The following is an 18427-nucleotide window of genomic DNA, read 5'->3' as shown; positions in this document are numbered from 1 at the left end:
GTGTGGGGGGAATTAGATGGTAATAGCTCAGTCTCCCTCAGGCCGGCCAGACTTTGAGCTGTTATCATGAGGAATTTCCCTCTGTGTATTCCCCTCCACTGTCTGGTGAAATTGGCTTTGACTGCGGTAAACACGTTTAGGATTCCGTCGACAGAAATGGATTTGTTGTTTCCCATCCTGCGCAGTAAACACGGCACAGGGAGGTTCAAACAGTGTTTGAATATGCAGCCGCTCATTTTGACGAACTCGACTTCCACTCACGATACATTTTACCTTTGAATACTCATCACACACTCGACTCCAGACTTTTCAAGCCCTTTAAAGTATTTGAGTTTTAGTTTGAGGGTTGTGTTCTAGTCTGGACGGGGAGAAACTGAGAACTTTTTGGAGCTGATGACGCAGATCATCGACTCTTTATAAAGATAGAAGACTTTCACGTCTCCACTTCCTCCCACAACCCAGAAATTGAGCCAAAATATCCCGGATACGAACGCTGCCATCTTGTGCATCGGTAGCGATCGGAGGTTGGAGGCGTGGCAATCGAAAATTCTTCAGGAACATGAACACTTGAGCAAACATCAGTGTGATAAGGAACTACCTAAAAGGACAGAAACCATCTTTGAGGATAGTTTAACATGTACTTTTTTAGTTTGGTCCATGTCCCATTCACTAACATGGAGGAGACACTGCAGCCAGTTGGGGAGCTGCCATCTTGTCCATCATCATGTGAAGTCTGTGACGCAGACATTAATGTTTTATTCATGGTTACTATCATGTAGGACATAGCCTTCCCTGATTCGTCTTGTTACGTAGGACTGAAAATAGTTTTAATTTAAAAAGGCCATTTTAAAATATAAAGGTTTTTTGGCCTTGACGAAGCCTTTGAGGGATTTGTTCGAGTTGGGATGTCGGCTTGTGTGAGTTCGTAGAAATAGTTCTGGGGAAAGTTTTTGTCTCAAAATGAAAGTGTGGATCAGTTCCATCCATTAATCCGGCAATTAATGTGTCCACCATTTGAGTTCATTAATTTATTCATGAATCCCTCATTAAAGCTTTGATTAATCTGTTCACGTCCCCAAGTGCCCACACACAATAAGATTACAAATGTCTCTTTTTGTCCGTCCTTCATCCAGACTCCCTCAAAACCCACATTTTCTTGCCCTATTAAGCATCTTTTATGATAACTTTCTAACAAGACATAACCCCACCCCCCCTCCGGCTCAATCAGCCGCAGACTCACTCCAGACGTCGGCTAAAAACGATTGGATTGGAGCTGTTTGTGCTGTCTGCAAATTACAGTAATTGGCTCAAGGGGGAAACTATAACAACAGTTCAGCAAAAGGTGACAGAAGATTTCAGGAAAGAAGTTCTGTTTCGCCCGGGAGGAGAAAATCCTTCACAGCCGACTTGTCTTCACTGCATCTTTATATGTTTTGTGGCCACTTCCTGAAATGTGCTGTGAAAGCTGCATGATGGGATATGTGATCGCCGGGGGCACAGACAGAGCGATAAAGTCTTGATGTACTTTGTTCAAAGCTCTATAAACAGATTCTTCATGTGAATATATAGAATCTGGAGGCGAGGGACTGGATGTTTTTCTAGTTTTTTTTACCTGCCTGGTCCCAGACGTTTGAAATAACCCCCCACTCGTCCAAACTGCTCAGCGACAGGTTAGAGACGAAATCATGGAAATTTGTTGCGGTGTCCTTCAGTGGTTTTTCATTTCAATATCAGTAATCAGCGCTGCCACAGTTTCTTCCAGACAAACTGACACTGGGTCTGTTTTCAGTTTGTCTGGTTCCTGCAGACGAGGCTTCCTCTCAAATGAAAGAGGATTCAGCTCCTCGGCGAAAAACATGAAAACCACCTCTGTCAGAATTTGGCGTCATAAAAGCTTTAAAAAACTTTATCCAAATACTTTCGCCCTTGCCCCTCATCCAGTTCCGCTGCACGTTTCCAGCTGTAATGGCGTTCAGCTGACGCCCCCCCCCTTCGAACCAGGAACACGGGCCCACCCACGTACCACACAGACTCCTGCCTCACCGTTCATTATGTGATGGCACCGACCGACCTGTCAGCTCGGATCATTTCCTCTCATTAACCTGAAAGATTCCGGCGCCGACGGGCCATCAATCACACGTCGCTCTCGTGCTGCGCGTGTGTCTCATTGTCTGTGCGTCTCCAGAAGGCGTTTTAAAGGGGAGACAGATGGCGAAGCGTTTTTGGCGTCGACTCCTTTTAAGGCCTCCGCGCCCGTGTTCAATTTAATCAGGTGTCGACTTGTTTGCCGACCCCCTCCGCCGCCTGCGTCACAGCTCTGTCACTCTGAAGAACCTTGCGTCTCCCGTTAGTGATGTGACACTGTAGTTTGGATTCAGTCAGGGAAAAGTGTCCGTGCAGATTTGGCAGCCGTGAAAATGATTGATGTCCAACTGTCAGTTTCCTGTGGATCTGCTGGGACTGGTCCAAACTGGAGGGGGACAGAGAAGTAGAGGAGACGGCAACAGAGAGAGGCAAAGTTGGGATTGTGCGACTAATTTGTCTTTATTTCTCAAAGTGTGTGTACTCGCCAACATCAGTGCTGCATTATTGAAAAGCTACTGAACAATGTTAAATCATATTAAGCATTAAAGTTAACAAAACAATGTATTCTTTCCAACAAACAAACATTCATTTTCATTGTTTTGGTTTCTGTCTGATACTCAGCACGCTGATTTACTGAGAACCAATTTCCTCGTTTAACATTTTGATGGATTGAGGAACAAAAACCGATTTACTCTTCAGGCAAATCTTTAGTTTTTTTAAATTCCCTTCATGTGATTCCTTCTGGGCACCTCTCAAGGTTTGTTGTTTTTGTGTTGTGACAGCAGAACAAAAGTATAAATACATCAACAATGCATTAGATTAAAGACACACATTTCTATTTAATACTCCCAGATGTACTTTGTCCATTCATGAGACACTTGGGCAGTGATGGATACATCGTTTGAAACGGACGATATCTCTGTTTGTACGTAGTGTCGTGGATTAAATCCAGGAAGACGAATCAATTCATATTCCCCGTGCAAATCAGGAGAAACTGTAAAGGAAGGAATGAGAGACACTGAACAATAGCAGGAAGTAGAAGTAAATAATTGTCCACGTTCTTGTTTGACCTGCATCTTGATAGTTTGGACCGAATTGTCCTCAAATATCAACTGGTGTTGAAGCTAATATATGAATAATATAATAATTTTGATGTAAAGGGCAGAAAGTGTGGTCGGTTCCCGGAGCCTTGAGACAATTAGGATGTTTGATGGCGTTAGATGAAGGAGAACTGAGTCTCATTATTGTTTTCGGTGCTGCTGATCTGCATTCTCAGCCCCGCTCGTTCCACGCTGCTGCAACTAATCAGCGACTCCGCATTTCAGATTCAGATCCTTGTTTTGATGACGGGCTTGTTCTCCGGGGCATTTTTCTGTTGATGCAATCGCTTGTCCTGATTATTTTCTGTTATTCATCAGTGATTCCATTTCTCTTGTTTTTCTCTCTGCCTCATCGTGGTAACTGTTTGGGAACAGACACTGTGGAGAATGGACGACGCTTCTCCCACTGAGCAAAAATGAAGCGAAAAATATCTCGAAACCGTGGTCGTCCTGTGGTTTTGACGTTAGACGAAGCCACTAGTGGACGTTTGACCTTGTTTTTATAGCATCAAATAACTAATCAGTGTCATAAGAACGACCTAAAATGAAAGAAACCATCTCTCAAACATGTTTTTGAATTTTTTGTTTGTTCAATGTCCTATTTGCTAACATGGAGGAGGCGGGGCCTTTGACCTATACTACTGCCACCAGCGGGCGATCCAGATGTTTTCTATATATACGGTTCTTTCAAGGCAGTAATTAGCCCCTGTTCAACCTTTCACTGCCGTATCTAATGAACTGATAAATGTTTTAAACGTGTTTCATTCCTCTTTTCTGTTTTAATCTTTGTCCAGAAGATGTCTTTCTCGTTTTAGACCACAACATCTTGACTTCATCTCTCTCTGTCTGTCCCCAGCCTCCAGCTGCAGAGGAGGTCTCTCTGCTGGTGTCCAGCCCCAGGATGCTGCTCCCTGCAGCGGCCGTCCTGCCGCCGGCCGCCCCCCTGTCGACCCACCACCAGATTCAACTGCTCGGGCAGCAGCTGCAGCAGCAGCAGCAGCAGACACAAGTGGCTGTGGCACAGGTGCGTCTCCTACACACAGACACAACCTGCACTTACAGTAAGTGAGGCAGGTGCGTGGAGAAACTGAATCAGTTCTCTCAGGAAGATGTTAGAAAGCTTTTAATTAAGGAGGAAAAATATACCAAGTGAGCCAAAGTTACCGTCACACATTTTGCTAAAGAAACTTTACGTGTTTGAGCTTCTCGTCCCTGAAACAAAGATCTTAACAAACACCTTCCAACGGGATGGTTTTCAGAATCTCTGGTGTCGGAGTGAACATGTAAAGTGTTTGGGAAACAATAACGTCACAGTTTACTTCCCACTTCCCCATTGTTGCTCTGTGTAATCTGCATGTGCAACGAAACGAAGGTTGTGTGGACATTTTTAGTTTTTAAAACAAAGGGGAAAATATCGTGTTGACTTATTACACACACACACACACACACACACAGCGTCAGCATGTTCCTCACACACACGCCTGACCCAGAAGTGTCTCAGACAGTTAAACAGTGAAGTCTGGTGGTTTGATGCCGGGGTCGTGGTTAAGCCGAACTGTTTCCCCCGTCTCGACCCGAGCGATGTTAAACAGACGGCCGCTCCAGCTGACGGCTCCACGCTCTCACAGAGAGCGTGCACAGACATCAACGCCATTAATCATACCCAGATGGAGCCAGAGGTCACCGTCCGCGGGACAGGATGCGGGTGTCGGTTTTTAAAAAAACATTAGTCAGAAGTTCTTTGGCACATGAACGAAGGATTTTTACTGTTTGTGGGATAAATCAAAAAAAAGGTTTGAGAGGTGTTTGTGTCCGACCTTTGTCTTTTAGTTTTCTGAGCTGCTTTAACAGATGTTGTGTTTCTGAATGACGAGTGTCTGCTGCTTCCTGAATTTAAAAAGGAAAAGATAAACACATTAACCAAGACAGAGACACACAGTTGTTTGCAGACATATTTGTTTCCTGTCGGTATCTATCACCATATATTTTAGAGCAGCATTACTTTTGTCTAAATCTTTAAAAACACTGACGTCCTGACTGTTTTCGCTGCTGCTGATCGTCGTCCCACCAGGCAACTGTGAAACTGTGCTGGGAGCTGAACCTGAGCAGAGGTCCCAGTTAATGGAGGGAAACGAGCGAGCTGGCCAGCGCTAATCCCAGCTCACTTAGGGACGAGTGGGAGAGGAGGTGTTTAATGAAGTCAGGAGTCCATCGGCTCAGTTTCAAGAGGAAACTCACTCTGCGGTTGTCGCTGAAACGGCTTCATGACATTTGACTTCATTTTAGTTTTAAAAAGCATCGCTGTTGCTATGGTTACGTCTGCCGTCCACACCGCTGCGGAGCTCTTGAGCGGCTGAAACTGAGAACTTCAGAAATGCTGACGGCTTTGTTTTAGTTTGAAAACTCCTTCATTCGCTCTCTGATTGGTTCTCGTCGGCCTCGACTCGACAACCAGCAGTGAAACACGTATTGTCAGTAACAAGTTGTTGTCACGACATCGTTTCACGTTATTTTTTAATTTAGGGAGCGCACTAAAGAGTTTAGTCTGACAGTGTGGATGTAACCTCCCACCTCCCTCACATCCTTTGTTTATTTATTCCACCACCTCCTCATTTCCATTCCTCTCACATTTGTTTGTCCTTATTTACCTCCTGTGTCTTCCCCTCTATGTTCCTCATTATTCTCCCGTCCCTCCGACAGTACGTTATCAGTTTTCATTGCTCAAACCCCCCTTGTCCCTCCACCTCATTCTGTTTCTGCACATTATTTCTCCCTCGCTCGTTCCTACGCGTCTACTCGGACATTCCTGATTTTCTCTCACTTCATCAAGTAGCTCGCTCTCCGTCTTGCACACATTACGAGGGTAATCGTTTCCTTATCACTGCTCCAGCAAAAATGATTGTCTTGTCCTTCAGTCTCTTGCCCCCGAAACGGAGATGGCAACCGAGACAAACCAGTGTCGGAGGCTGTTCTCATCCCCCCACCACACTCTGCACAGAGAGGAGGAGAATCACAGCGTGTCTGTGTCGGCTCGAAATGAAACGGCATTTATACAAGATAAACCTTCACTTTCACTCCAGGTTGAATTCGTTAGGATGTGGTGGTCAAAGCGTGATTCTTGGCTTCCTGAAGGCGAGGGCTCAGGAGCACCTTGAAGGAACTCCTTCAAGTTTGGCAACAAAATGAACTCGCACCATAGATAAATATATAAAAAGTGGACGACAAGACAGCTCCCGAAGAATGAAGCTAAAGTGTCTTGATTGCCCCCCTGGTGGACAGCGGCAGTATAGGTCATAAAACCTGCCTCCCTGATATTAGCGGGTGGATATTTTAGCTTCATTCATGGATAGTGGGAGGAAGTGGACATGTATCGTCCGTCCTCGTTTACATAGTATGAAAGTGGTCGAAGGTCACCCTGGTGCCATAAAACAAGTTTACAGCCAAAGCTCAATACCAGACAAATGTCTAATTCCATAAAAATGAAGTGCTGACATTTTATATCCAAAGGGTCAAAGGTCAGCTTCACTGTGACATCATCATTCTTCTTTTCAAAACACTTCATCTGGTCATTATTGAGGAGACGGGGCTTCGTTCACTGAAACTCTCAAGCGGTGACTCTGCTTTATCTACATGATCTGATTTTGTCTCCGGCTGTGGGGCCGAGGTTTTCTGTTTACCAGCGATAACAGATCATCAGGGTGTCAACGTTTTATTGGATTTTCTGTCAAACGTTTCTGCAAGCGTCGCGCTGGACCTTGTTGAATTGCACCGCTCGCTGTAACTGCCTGCGTCTCAAACTTTCTCCAAACTTTCCAGACGTTTATCAGGGTCAGTAAGAATAAAACTAATAAGAAATGGTGCTAAGAAATATCACAATTTTATTTTTTACTTCTCAGGTCAAAAATATCTATTGGGAAAATAACTTTTTGTTGTTTAAAGTGACATTTACAAAAGTCTAAGTCTGATCTTTAATTGCCCGCCTCAGGTATTAAGAGGAAACGCTTCCCTGCAGAGGAAATGGTTTCACTTCTTGCACAAGAAGAAAATGCATCGACGACGCACCTGACCAACACGCTCACGGATTCTCTTTAAACAACGTGGGAACATCTCTGCTTGTAATTTATTCTAAATATTTGAAGTTATCAGTTAATTCCGAATAAACTTTTAGATTACAGATGTTTTTTGCCACTGTACAGACGCAGCGGTGGAAGGAAAGCAGGTGGAGAAGGACTTGTGAAGATGAAAAGTGTTTGGTTCTGGGGAACAGTTCTGAACAAAGGAGGGAATAGAAAGGCAGAGAGATGCTGCCGCTGCCTAATTAGAGCTTAAAGGACCCGTTTCAGTCACTTCAAGCTCCTTCAATTTCACGACCCCGATAAGAGGGAGGAAAACGCTGGGCCGCCGCAGGTTTACCATCAAGGGACCAACACAAGTGGAGCACCTTTTAATTGGGTCTTTGTCCGACTCCTACTTTCAATTAGAGGCTTTAAATCTCCCTCTTTAAGTTTTAGGAATACAGACAGACATTATTTCTCCAAACTTACAGAGTTGTGGTCGACAAATGGATTCTCTGCGTTCATCTTTTTCAGCTGTAATTCCTAAATGTGTTAATTTCAGTGGTTACGCTGAGAGAGAGAGAGAGAGAGAGGTGACCTCCTGCCGACAGGATCCGTATCTCCACCTTTTTTTTTGTTTGTTGTTGTTGCAGCTTTTGTAGTTTCACCGTGATTAATCCAATTCTCCATCCATCCTGTAATTTTCACCACCTGATTACATTGTAATTGAGGTCTGCACACGTGTAATGTAGAGGGATGTAATTAGGTTTGGCTTGTTACCCGTCTGTTGCATCACCAGCGCGCGAACACACACACACACACACACACACACACACACACACACACACACACACACACACACACACACACACACACACACACACACACACACACAGCAGAGAAACGAGAGCTCGAACAAACAGCATCAGCTTCACATTTCCACACACAAATGAACAATCGCCATAGAAATGGGAGAAATAATGGAGGCAGTAATAAGTCGGGCAGTGTGACCTTAATCCCTTTATTAAAACCAGGATATTGAAATACATGATTACCATGGCAACAATATCTGGAACGCAGACGCGCTTCTGTTTCCTGGTCACGCCGTTTATTAGCTCAGACTCATTCACGCTGTTATAAGAGTAAAGGCTCATAATACAGTGAATACTATCATGCATTGTGTAAACCCTGAGCCTGTAGGTGTAGGGACGACGTGACGACTTCCCTGACAGAAAAATCCCAGAAACCAAGATTGAATCTAAATGTTGAGGTGCAGCCACGTCAGGTTGAAAGTTTCCCCACAGATACAGAAAAAGAAAAATCAATCCCAACAAACCAACAAACAGCGTCAACACACGTCTGATTTATTTGAGGAAACAAAGTGAGTTTTCCAGACGATACAAACTCAAAGATCTTCAGCCGAACAGTCGAGATCCAGGTGTAATTATTCAGTCTCTGTCATCTCTCGTCCTATCGGTCGGTCTCTCCTTTGTTTTTATTTTTATCTGCAGGACCAGACTCCGTTTCCTCAGATATCAGTTGAATAAAACTAAATTTAACTTTGTGTGTGGCTGCGTCGAAGCGAGACTGTGGTTTGTTTTTTTTTCATCAGATATCCAGACGTCTGACTTCTAAAAAGAAAGTTGTTTTTCATCCGAGCTTGTTTTTTTTTGCTTTTTGCGTCTTTGTCCACTGCTTTTTCTGCCTCAAACGACTCCGTGTGTCCTCCTACCAGCTCGGAGAGACAGCGACAGGACAAATGTGACACTCGCCGCCAAGGCCTGGGTATAAAGCACGGAGGAGTGTCCGCGGCGCTATTAGAGATGTCAGCAGGGCAGCGTATGTTGGAGTTGAAGCTCCACTCGTCCATAGATCAAGACGGGGTCCTGTCAGCAGTAAATTACAGCAGCAGAGTCTTCATCAGGGTGTCACTCTTTGCAAACGAGGTCTGCACAGGCGGCCCCCGGCCCCAACGCAATCTGGCATCACCTCTGTTTGTCGCTAAGTGCACAGATAATGGAAGGAGATGACAGACCTCATCAACATTTGTCTCTCTCTCTCTCTGGGGAGTGGAATGTGAAAGAAGAAGAGGAGGAAGAGGAGGAGGTGTGGAGGCCTTGGGAGGGAGGCTGTGAATTCTGACTCCCATCTTGGTTCTCTTTGCTTCACTGGCTCCTTATTACAGTTGAGATAGTGAGCTGCTGGAGGAAGGTTCTGGAGACACAGCTGTTTCAAGCAGAAGCAGTTTATTGAAGCTCGATGCATCGGGGAGAAGAGCGAGGAGCAAAGTGAAACAAGTTTAAACTGTGTACAGTTGTGAAGGATGGATTTTAAACAAAAAAGGACCCCTCGTGTTGTAGATTCACAGTTTGTCTGTTTCGCTAAAGCTGTTTTCAGACATGAACTGCGGAAAATGTCTGTAGAAATTGGGTCTGGACATTTTCCAGAGTTACTTCCACATATGAATAACGCAGCAGGAGATTGTCCGGGTCAGACTCGTTCACAACAACGGGAAAATGTCAAGAACATTCAGTCGAGGGGTGTTTTTGTTTACAGTACATCGACAGTGGCGTCGGCCCTTATCACTGAAAGCTCTGGAATCTCCTCGTCTTTCTAAGTTGACGTCTTCGTCTTCTACGTGTGCGGCTCCTCTTCTTCATCCTGAGATGTTTGTGTTCTTCCAGTTTCACGTCCGTCACGTGTTAGAAACGTACATTTGGGTTCTCACCCACAGCTCCTCTGGAAAAGCTCTATAACCAGCTGAAGAGACACTAACTTACTGTGGGACTGGCTGTTTGTTACGGCAGCTAAATCATATCTGTCTCTACTGAAGTGTGAGCTACAAGAGATCAAGACGAGAAGTCAGTCTGAAGTCATAACTTCACTTTTTGTCTTTTTTATTACCTCCGCCGATGAGGCAGTAAACTGTTTGTCAGATCTGGATCAACGTGCAGATCCAGGAGTGTGTTTTCTGAGATGGGGCGTTGGCCTTGGCGGAGGAACGCCCTCTCTGAGCGTCCTTCCACTTTATTTATTGGTTATTTGAGACCTTTAATACATTTTGCTGTAAATTCACTATATTTAGGCTATAAGTCGTGCACCTGGACAGATGTAACACTTCACCACTTTAATAAGTTTCGGACTAAATGTGAAACTAAAGGACTTTCCACCGCTCCCTGCTGAGGTGTCCCGTGTATTGTTCCAGTACCAATCAAAGTTTATGTGTCACCTCTGACGTCAGGGGCCTCCACGCCTCCGCGGTAACGAGTTCTCTGACACCACATCAGGCTGCAATGAGAAACCAGGGAGTCGTTGTGAGTTTGAATGACTCGTACCTCCACGTCGGGGCCCAGTAATTCAGACCCTGCTGCGCTCGCCGGCCGCTCCTGCAGGTTTTATGGGCAAATGTTCCGGCACACTGTCGTATTGATTAGACTATTTATATGAACAGAGCAGAATGTGAAGAGGTTTGCTGACAGCAGCGAGCGGCACGTCGCTATTCTCACATTACAGTGTTTGGAGAGTCGCTGGATGAACGCAGGTTTCACACTCTTCTGTTCCCCGAGGTTAATCTGCGTCAATCTGTTGATGCTCGTGAGAGTTTGGCTGCTTATCATAAAGGGTCACGGGGGGGTCAGGTCGCCAGTCTGTCACAGAGAACAGTTCACACTCACATTAACACATTCGGGCAATTGTGGCCTTGTTCACACCTGGTAGTAACATCCGTCCTGAGAGATACAATCATACTTGGAACCTCAACAGCCCGATTCACACGACAGGATGTTCAGCACAATGTTTTACTCGCCAACAAATTCTGGACCTTGCCGACAAAAATCCCCGATCGGAGACAAATCGGCTTCAATCATCAGTAAACTGATCCGAGATGCAATTTGAGAGGCTCGCTGACGATCTGGAAGAATCAGTGACAACTGTTGTGTGTGCGTGAATGAATCCTCTACTCGTTAATCATATTTTACCCATTTACGAGAATGGGAATCATCATGTGCTGGTCAGTGTTGATATCGTGGCCACGAACTAATCAGCGTATGGACACTGAGAAGAGTTAAAATACGTTTAAACTGCAGCGGGTCAGAGGACGTTGTTAGGATGTTAGTGACACACAGAAACCTTCTTGTTGTGAGGCGACAGTGAAAACCTCAAGAATTCCTCCTGTTGAAATCAATGAAAGCCATGAGGAGCCGCAGGAGGGGAGGAGGCCAAATAGGGTGGGAGGTGGTGCCACTAATATTTAATTTTGAGAAGTACTTTGAAGTAAAAATGGGGAGTCATTGCTGCCACTAACGCTGTGCATATGTGTGTGTGTGTGTGTCTGTGCATGTGTGTGTTTGAATATGTATGTGCGCCGTCTCTTTCTCCCTTTCCTCCTCTTTTATATCAAAGATTTAAAGTGTCATGCAAGTTTTATTCTCTCTGTCTTAAATTAAGATGGAGTTTGTGCTTTAATCTTACAGAGCACAGCCGGCTGTGGCATTACGGTTACATGAGGATCAGAGCTGCCGCCGGAGCCGAGCGAGTCCGGCAATAAAAGTGTAACCGGAGGTTATAAAAGCAAAGTAATTAAAAGACACGACATCAATCGCTGATGTTTACTCTGTAACTCCAGTCTCTCTGTGGTTAATTTGAAAACAATGGAGACGGATTAAATATCTGAAAAATAAGTGGAAATGAGTCAAAATCAATTAGGATAATTATTATCTGGATTTTTATGCCTCCAGAGACATTATGGCAGGGAGCAGAACTTTCTTTAAGTTATCTCAAGGAGCGTTTGAGGGAATTTCTTCAAATTTGGTACAAACATTTGGTCAAAGGTCACTGTGATCTTATATAAGTTAAACTCACTGATTAAGAGCTTTGCATTTGTGTATGTGTGCCACATTTTGGTGGTAGAGGCCAAAGGTCAAAGTTGTTGTGACTTCACTAAACTTTTTATTTGCCTTGTGAACGTGTTATTTTAAGAACGCTCCTCACAAATCATTTTAAATTAGGCACAAATGTTCAGTTGAACTCAGGAATTAACTGATTTGATTTTTGTGGTCAAACTTGAACTTGATACCTAAAAGCTGCCTGTAGAGAATTTCTTCCAATTTGCAACTAACATTCACTTGAATCTCTTTTACACCAAAATGAGCATGTAAGGAAATAGAGTCCTTTCCCTTTGCCAGAAGAGGAGTTGGCCAAACGCATAGAACTCCTCCCTGTTTGGGCAAATTAGCGTGTTCACCCAGTTGTCACGTTTCCATCTGTGCCAATCAGAGCCGATAGAAATCTGATTCAGAAAGAAGCCAGATGTTGATGTGTGTTCTGACCAGAACGAGTCAAGAGCAGAATGGATTTCAGTGGTCAAATGTCATGTGATCTTATATGACTATGGAAAGAAAAGCAAGTCGACTGAAACTGCACTAGTTGGCGGAGGTAGTGATTCTATTTTGATTAAAATTTCATCTGACGATTTCCCGGAGAACAAGGAGACACGACTGTTCCTGTGAGTTTGCATCAACATGTGTTCAGTCAGCTGCTCAGTGTCGGACTTTAATCCACTCGTCCAGATGTTAATTATCAAAGTGCGTTGGATCCGTGTGGAACAAGCAGCGCGGCTCTGTCTTTCTCTACACGTCTCCACCCGAGTGTCACTGATGGATTTATTCGCCTCCAACTGGAAAAAACTGTCAGAGGGGATCCTGTGTTGTTTTTTTTTTCCTGCTTTGATTAATTATGACACAGTGAAAATACAGTGTGACGGATCCATCGCTGCCTCCTGCTGAGCTGAGTCAGCTTCATCCTGACGCCTCTCATCTCCTCACCAGCTCAGAGACGAGGAGAAAGTTTAGATAATAACAACGTTCATTAGATATGTGGTCGTTTCATGGTGTACAGCAGCGCTTTAGCACATTAGTGCAGCACGAGGCCAAAGGTTTTTCTTTGTGTCTGTTTCAAGACACGATAACACAACCAGCTGTTTGTACCGAATCTAGAAGAGACACTACGAGTTCAACATAAAACTTTATTCCTTTACTCGTCAACAGCTGTTGTGTTGAAGTTCTGTCAGGGAAGAGTAAAGAATAAAATGTTGGTGCTGATGCAGATGAGGGGGCGAACTTTAACATTTTTGGATTTCCCAGGGAATAATATGACGACTCACGAGTGTCCAAAATATCAGCGCATGTCTTTATTTCATTCAGTAAAAACACGGGTCACAGTTTAAAAACCTGCTGGTCTGTGAGTCGCCTGCTGTTCTGACAAGCAAATCATGTTTTAAAGATCAACACAGTTTGACCTTGAGTGTGTTGTATCTGTGTGTTTTACAAGGGGGATGTTAGTACTGAGTTTATGAGCAGTTAAAATGACCCTTGCCTCCTCCTCCTCCTCCTCCTCCTCCTCCTCCTCCTCCTCCTGCGCAGGTCCACCTCCTGAAGGACCAGCTGAGTGCAGAGGCCACGGCTCGACTGGAGGCTCAGGCCCGAGTCCATCAGCTGCTGCTGCAGAACAAAGACCTGCTGCAGCACATCTCCCTGCTGGTGAAACAGATCCAGGAGCTGGAGATAAAGATGTCTGGACCCAACTCAAGTGAGTGGATCAGATGAACCAGGGACTGTCACATCCTGCATGCTGGAGTATTGAAATAACTTTTTACATAATTATAATAACATATTTATGAGGTAGATAGAACCTCACAGTTGAGTTAATACGATGTAATATTAAACACGTCTCGAGGAGTTCAATGAGCCACTCGTCTTGCTGTTACATAAACACAGCAGGTGGTTGAAAACGACCCTGATTGGATAGTTTGCTTTTTTGTTAGCGTGCAAGTTTCCACCGGATTTTAAAAGTGAGACACGCAGCAGAAGAGAAGCAGATTTTATTTAACAGCTGTGAATCCAAACTGAGCTGCTGCTGTTCAGCCACATCTCATTTCTCCTGTAGGTGTTTGAGACAGAAGAAGATGAACAGTTCTCTTAATGCATCGTTCAGTGTTTCAGCTCCAGGTCTGTTTCCCCGTGTCCATGAAGACGGATGCAGAACATGTCTGACGTCCTGATGATGAGGAAATGCTTCGAAACATGTTTTTTTTTTTTCATGCTCGATACAAAAATGATTTATTCGTAGCGGAGTGATTGATTTCCTGTTCATCGCAAATCCCAGATATCTGTATCACATACATTATTCTGCTGTGAGTGATGGAGGAGGAATTTAAATTAAGCGAGAGTGGAACTTGTGAATGTGACATAAATATTTGATCTGTCTGATCTGCTCATTCGTCACTTGTCACCTTCTTCTCCATCTTTAATGCCTCGTCCCTCCTCTCTCCCTCCAGTGGGCTCCCAGGACAGTTTGTTGGAGATCACCTTCCGGTCGACGATACCTCCAGTGATGTGCGACCCCACGACTCCTAAACCCGAGCTGTCGGCCGTCAACCTGCCTGCGCTGAGCGCCGGTGACGGGACCATCAACGCCTTCTCGTCTTCCAACGGGACGCTCGGAAGCCCCCTAGGTAGGGACCAGTGTCTTCTCAAACTGGAGTGTTTCCGTTTCCTCCCAGGACCCCCGGGGCCGCCTCCTCCTCGACTTCCCTCGCCTCCCCCGCCACCGCTCAAGCCGAACAGGCTGGAGCTCAAAAGCCCCGAGGGGTCGGAGGGCACGGCGGAGTTGCTCTCCGCCGACGTCAAGTCTCTGGGCTGCCTGGACTTTGCCAGGTTCCGCGAGTCGGGCATCGCCTCGGAGTACGAGTCGAACACGGACGACAGCGACGACAGTGAGGACGGGGGGGAGGACGGGGAGGAGGGGATGGAGATCTTTGGCTGGGGGACGGACGAGGAGACGCTGAGGCTGCTCAACGTCCTAAACAGACAGGCGACTCCCGACTGTCTGGGAGATGAAATAGCGGTTTAACGCTCCTCCACTGAAGAACGGAGGTTAAACACAAAAACGCCTTCAGCTGTTTTCTTCACTCGCGTCAAAACTACAACCGTAGGAAGAGCATGTAGCAGATCGTCACACACGCACAGTGATTCAGAAAAAGGCTTAAACCAACATATCAGAATATCCAGATTAATATCAGATCACAACCAGTTCACCTCTGATTTTCTTATTTGGAATTTGGATTTATTTACACATTTCTTTTTAGATATGGGGACATCAGAGTTAAGGTGTTTCCAGTTTGAACATAAAGCGAATTTTAACCAGATTGGTGGCGTCAGCTGGAACACATCAGGTTTATTTTCATGCAGATTTGTGCGAATAAACTTCGACGATGATTCTCTTCATGTTCAACCTGAACTCGTCTTAACTGACCTCCGTGGTTCACATCTGTAAAGTCTCCAGAGACCAACTGTGTGAATCTAATCTCTAATCTATATGCACAACCATGCATTCACTCTGATTCTGTAAATCCTCCTTCTTACTTTTCTTTCCTTTTATTTCTCTTGTGTGTCACACACACACACACACACAGACACACACACACACAGACACACACACGACCACCAGCTCCCTGTTGCTGAATTCCTCATTGGGATTCAGGAGCTGTATTACAAATATCAGGGAGTTGACCTGAAACCCGAGGAGTCGTTCTCCCCCTGCAACAGATTGAAAGTATTTTCCGTCTGTTTGTTGCTCGTCTTCATCAATTTGACGTCAGGACACAAACATGAACGAGCTCCTCTGGTTTAATTGAAGCTGTACATACACTATATCGACCTTAGGTTAGTTCAGGGGCGTGTTTTCCGTTTGTGAGGCGTGGGAGCGTAGCTGTCCGTCACGCTGGCGGGAACAAGACGACAGGGTATGGACTCGTGAGCTCTGACTCTTTTCTGACGAGGAGAGATGAACTGGAGAGGAACTTTGCTCCAGTCCCTGCGTGTGGAGAGGAGAACGTCTTCTCTCGCTCTGTTCACGACCAATCAAAGACTATTTTTAGACAAAATCTGTATCTCTACTGTAAAAGCTTTGTTTTCTACGTCATCCCACTGAAACGTGGAACTGCTCCGTCCTTGACCTTCTGCCGGCAACCCTCCTTTTGTCTCCTCACAATTTGTTGACTTGTTAGTCGGAGCATGTTTGCACTCTTTTCACTTGTCCGCGCATTTTAATTTATGTAAAGCCGGGATTAGTCGGACCTCGAGGAACGCCGTTTGTTTCTTTTATTCATCCCCTAAACAAAAACCCCTTCCCCTCGTGCCAGAACAGCGGCTCATGACAGCCAAGAGTGGTCTTGTTTGGTTAAAGCCCGGCTCTGTGTATGGCCTTCGGGCACAATGCAGTATTAAAGTGTTCATTTTGTTTCACCAGGAAAAGCCACAGAGTTTTCTTTCTCCGTCTATCAGAGCCGCAGCCGGGTCAAGTCAGTGCAGGCACTCCGGTGTTTGGCTGAAGTCGAAGCTGCGGAGATTTTAAAAAGGGAATCGGAGCCAATTCTCACTATCTCTTGCAAAGAGCTTTATCCTGATAGGATCTAACTAATCTAGTGAGAAGTCCGGAGAACAAACTCCCAGTCAGCCGCTGACCTTCTGAAGCTGATGTATCAAAAACCATATCAGAGATTCCATCGGAGATTTCACTTCTCTGAAAGTTTGTTTGGACATCGGTGCCAAGTCGGTCTCACATGTGTGTATCCAGAGAGAGAGAGAGAGAGAGTGTGTGTGTGTGTGTGTGTGTGTGTGTGTGTGTGTGTGTGTGTGTGTGTGTGTGTGTGTGTGTGTGTGTGTGTGTGTGTGTGTGTGTGTGTGTGTGTGTGTGTGTGTGTGTGTGTGTGTTAACAGACCAACATTTATCAATACCACTCAGACAAGAGACAGCGATCAACATGGGCCTGATACAAAATGGACCTTTTTTTACTAACCTGCATGAACCATAGGTGAGGAAATCCATTTTCAAAATAAGAGCCCCAGTCTGAAAAAAGGAGCCCTGGGGAGAGTCCGACCCGATTTGAAATCACGAGGCTGGACGTGACTTTTAGAATCTCGTGTTTTTTAGTTCTGCAGCACATCGTCACCAGCGTCGTCCAGAATCCAGATCGAATCCCGTCGGGGTCTTGGTTCACCTCTGCTCCCCTTTTCCAATCGTGACGTATTTTTGTATTTTTCCAGTTTCACGTCATCGATACGCCCACTTGCTCGCTGTGAATTGAACTGTTGGGATATTATTGACTTTATTTCCAGAGGTCAACGGTTGAACTATGTGGAGGTGAGGGGGCTGGGAGAGCTCAGGGAGGAACTCAGAGACTCAGACACTGGAGAGACTGAGACACTGGAGAGACGCCCGGACTGAGCTGCAAAGCCAGTCTGCTTTAAGTTTGTAGTTTGAATTTATGTTTATTCATTAATAAAGGTGTTTAAAAGCAACCCTTCCGTCTCTGGCTGTGTGGGGGAGAGCCCCGTGGCAAGGTCAACTGCCCCACGTTGGGCGCCGGTGTGGCATTCGACCTTGCCACGGGGCTCTCCCCCACACAGCCAGAGATGGAAGTGTTGCTTTTAAACATCTTTATTAATGAATAAACATAAATTCAACAACGAATGTCAAGGTTCATGTTCCACAAACCACCAGATTGGTTTGAATTCACACTAAAATAAACATGGGCCAGAAAATTACCTCAAAAACACACGGACAACTTTTACACTCTGAACTTTCTTTTCTCTCTGTGATGTTTGTCTGTTTCCTTGAAGTGACGCTTTTCTTTTAAAGTGTTTGAGCAAGACGACAGAAAACAGAGTGAAGGCCGTCCTCTCTGACACCTCGTCCTCCTCGTCCTCCTCGTCTTCTTGTCTCTCACCATCTCCTTTCTCTTGTTTCTCCTCCTCCGACAACATTAACACACAAGACTTCTTTCAAGTTGTGTTTTTGTGGCAGCCGCTCACAATCAGGTTAAAACACGAGTTCATGGCTAAAAGATGTTTCCTCTCTGACTGGGACTGGAACCATTTTCTAACTCCTGTTTCAGTCGCTGATGCAATCAACGTCAGATAATGTGATGGTTTAGAAAAATAATGAAACTGCCCTTGATGTCGACTCATGTAGAAAGAGGTTACCTGCGCGCCCGGGGGAAAAGGGCGTGAGAGGAGAACAGGCGTTGGTAACTTATTGTATTTTTAGCGACTTACCGTCCTCCCTCTTGTGACCTAAACCTTCAAAATGTGATAAGTCCGGGAAGTCGCAGCCATTCGTCTTGAGTTG

General features: G+C 45.2%; 1 protein-coding gene across 2 annotated transcripts in view; it reads left to right on the top strand.

Annotated features, from left to right (window-relative positions):
• nos1apa (nitric oxide synthase 1 (neuronal) adaptor protein a) overlaps window positions 1-16551 on the top strand; it is a 114448-nt gene extending 97897 nt beyond the window's left edge. For both annotated transcript variants that reach the window (XM_035176468.2, XM_047342897.1), the window contains exons 8-10: window positions 4042-4209; window positions 13660-13825; window positions 14574-16551. In XM_035176468.2, the coding sequence (XP_035032359.1) occupies window positions 4042-4209; window positions 13660-13825; window positions 14574-15148 (909 nt within the window). In that variant the 3' untranslated portion in view covers window positions 15149-16551. The remainder of the gene's footprint in view (window positions 1-4041; window positions 4210-13659; window positions 13826-14573) is intronic.
• Window positions 16552-18427: the final 1876 nt, after the last annotated feature.

Source organism: Hippoglossus stenolepis, chromosome 14 (genome assembly GCF_022539355.2).
Source record: "Hippoglossus stenolepis isolate QCI-W04-F060 chromosome 14, HSTE1.2, whole genome shotgun sequence".
NCBI lineage: Eukaryota > Metazoa > Chordata > Actinopteri > Pleuronectiformes > Pleuronectidae > Hippoglossus > Hippoglossus stenolepis.
Note: the sequence above shows the minus strand (reverse complement) of the source record. Positions and strands in the feature narration are given on the sequence as shown.